This window comes from Arachis ipaensis, chromosome B05 (genome assembly GCF_000816755.2).
Source record: "Arachis ipaensis cultivar K30076 chromosome B05, Araip1.1, whole genome shotgun sequence".
Lineage (NCBI taxonomy): Eukaryota > Viridiplantae > Streptophyta > Magnoliopsida > Fabales > Fabaceae > Arachis > Arachis ipaensis.
The window spans coordinates 149,627,947-149,629,391 of NC_029789.2; the positions used below are offsets into that span (position 1 = coordinate 149,627,947).

At 39.4% G+C, this 1,445-nt stretch overlaps 1 protein-coding gene across 1 annotated transcript; it reads right to left on the minus strand.

Annotated features, from left to right (window-relative positions):
* LOC107645061 (photosystem I reaction center subunit V, chloroplastic) lies at positions 436 to 1,193 on the minus strand. Its single transcript, XM_016349071.2, has one exon. The coding sequence runs from the start codon at positions 1,131 to 1,133 to the stop codon at positions 642 to 644; it is 492 nt and encodes a 163-aa protein (XP_016204557.1). The 5' UTR covers positions 1,134 to 1,193; the 3' UTR covers positions 436 to 641.

Sequence of the window (1,445 nt, forward strand, 5' to 3'; positions counted from 1 at the left end):
AATGTAAAGCTGTACATATGTACATGGAATAGAGGTTTAGGAAGTATTAGAGATATAACCATTAAAATGTTATCTTTTCTGATCAGCTGTAAATTCTTGGGATGAGTGGTATATGACATGGTATTAAAACTCTAGATTCGAAAGATCAAGAATTCAATCAATAGTTTCCATCTATCCTACTGAATCGAACATTTCTAAACCTCCTTCGTACAGATTAGCTCCCTATACTTCCTCACTATTTTATTTGAAATCCTCCGAAAATGGAAATATATGAATCGAATCTATAACCATGATCAATAAAACAAAAGGAAACTTCCTTCTTTTTGGGTTCCAGATTGAATATTAAACATTAGCCAAAAAAAAAAACTAAACCATGATTACACTAACGCTAAGCTAGGGTGAATATCTGTTTAAGGCGTATAATGCAGTCTTGTCTTTGTAGGTTTTGCAAATTGAGCAACGAATCTGCTTGAACGATATGGAGACACAAACGCACACGTGCATGAATGAGAATAGTAGTTATACACATGGGAAAGCAAGCTAAATAAGCTAGCAGTTGATAATGCAGAAGTAGAAAAGATATACATAGATGAGTAGCAGCAGATCAGAGAGAATATAAATAATAAATGGATGTATTTGACTCATTGAGGAAAGAAACTAGGATCATAGCCATTGCTGGAGGTGGCCAAGATGTAGTAAGCAACGATGTGGCCGAGGGATCCCCAAGCCAATACATCAACAAGGTTGAATCCCACAGGATCGTTGGATTTGAGGATGCTGACGTACTCCTTGGCACGCGAGTCACCAGCCTCGAAGTGCGTGATCCCGTTCTGCTCCGGCAACCCTTGCTTGGCCACGTTCTCCCTCTGGAAGTTGAAGAACACGAACCTCCCCAAGAACAGCGACAGCCCAGTGCTCAGGCTTATCACCAGAGCTGGGCTCAGCTCAGCTCTCACGCCGCCACGTGGAGGAACCACCCTTCTCACGCCGCTGCTGCTTGACAAGCTCCTTCTAATTGTGAGCTGCCTCAGACCCTGGAAGCACACGCTTGATGGCTTCTGGTGTATGGTGGGCGATGATAAGGCACGATGATGGGTACTTGATATCATCATGGATGATGCTGAGGCTGCCATTTTCTGCTTGCTTTGCTTTCGCCTTTCTCAGAGTTGATGATATAGAGTGGTTGTGGAAGCCAAAGATAAAGATAGATGCTTTCTCATTCTCCACCATGGAATCCGGATTTGCTTATGACTTGCCTTACTTCTATTGGCTCATTTTGGATCACATCTTGTTCCTTTTACATTTCATTATTTACAAAACAATAATTCACTCAATAACTCCTTCTACGGATAAATTAGAATTTAATTTTGATTTACATTCAGTTTTTTTTTATGTAATTAATATAAAAAATAATTATTTTTAGTTATGTAATATTATTTAGTTAA

Excerpts from the sequence above, each read along its gene's own strand:
- LOC107645061 (XM_016349071.2), bottom strand. The coding sequence starts at position 1,133 with ATGGCAGCCTCAGCATCATCCATGATGATATCAAGTACCCATCATCGT.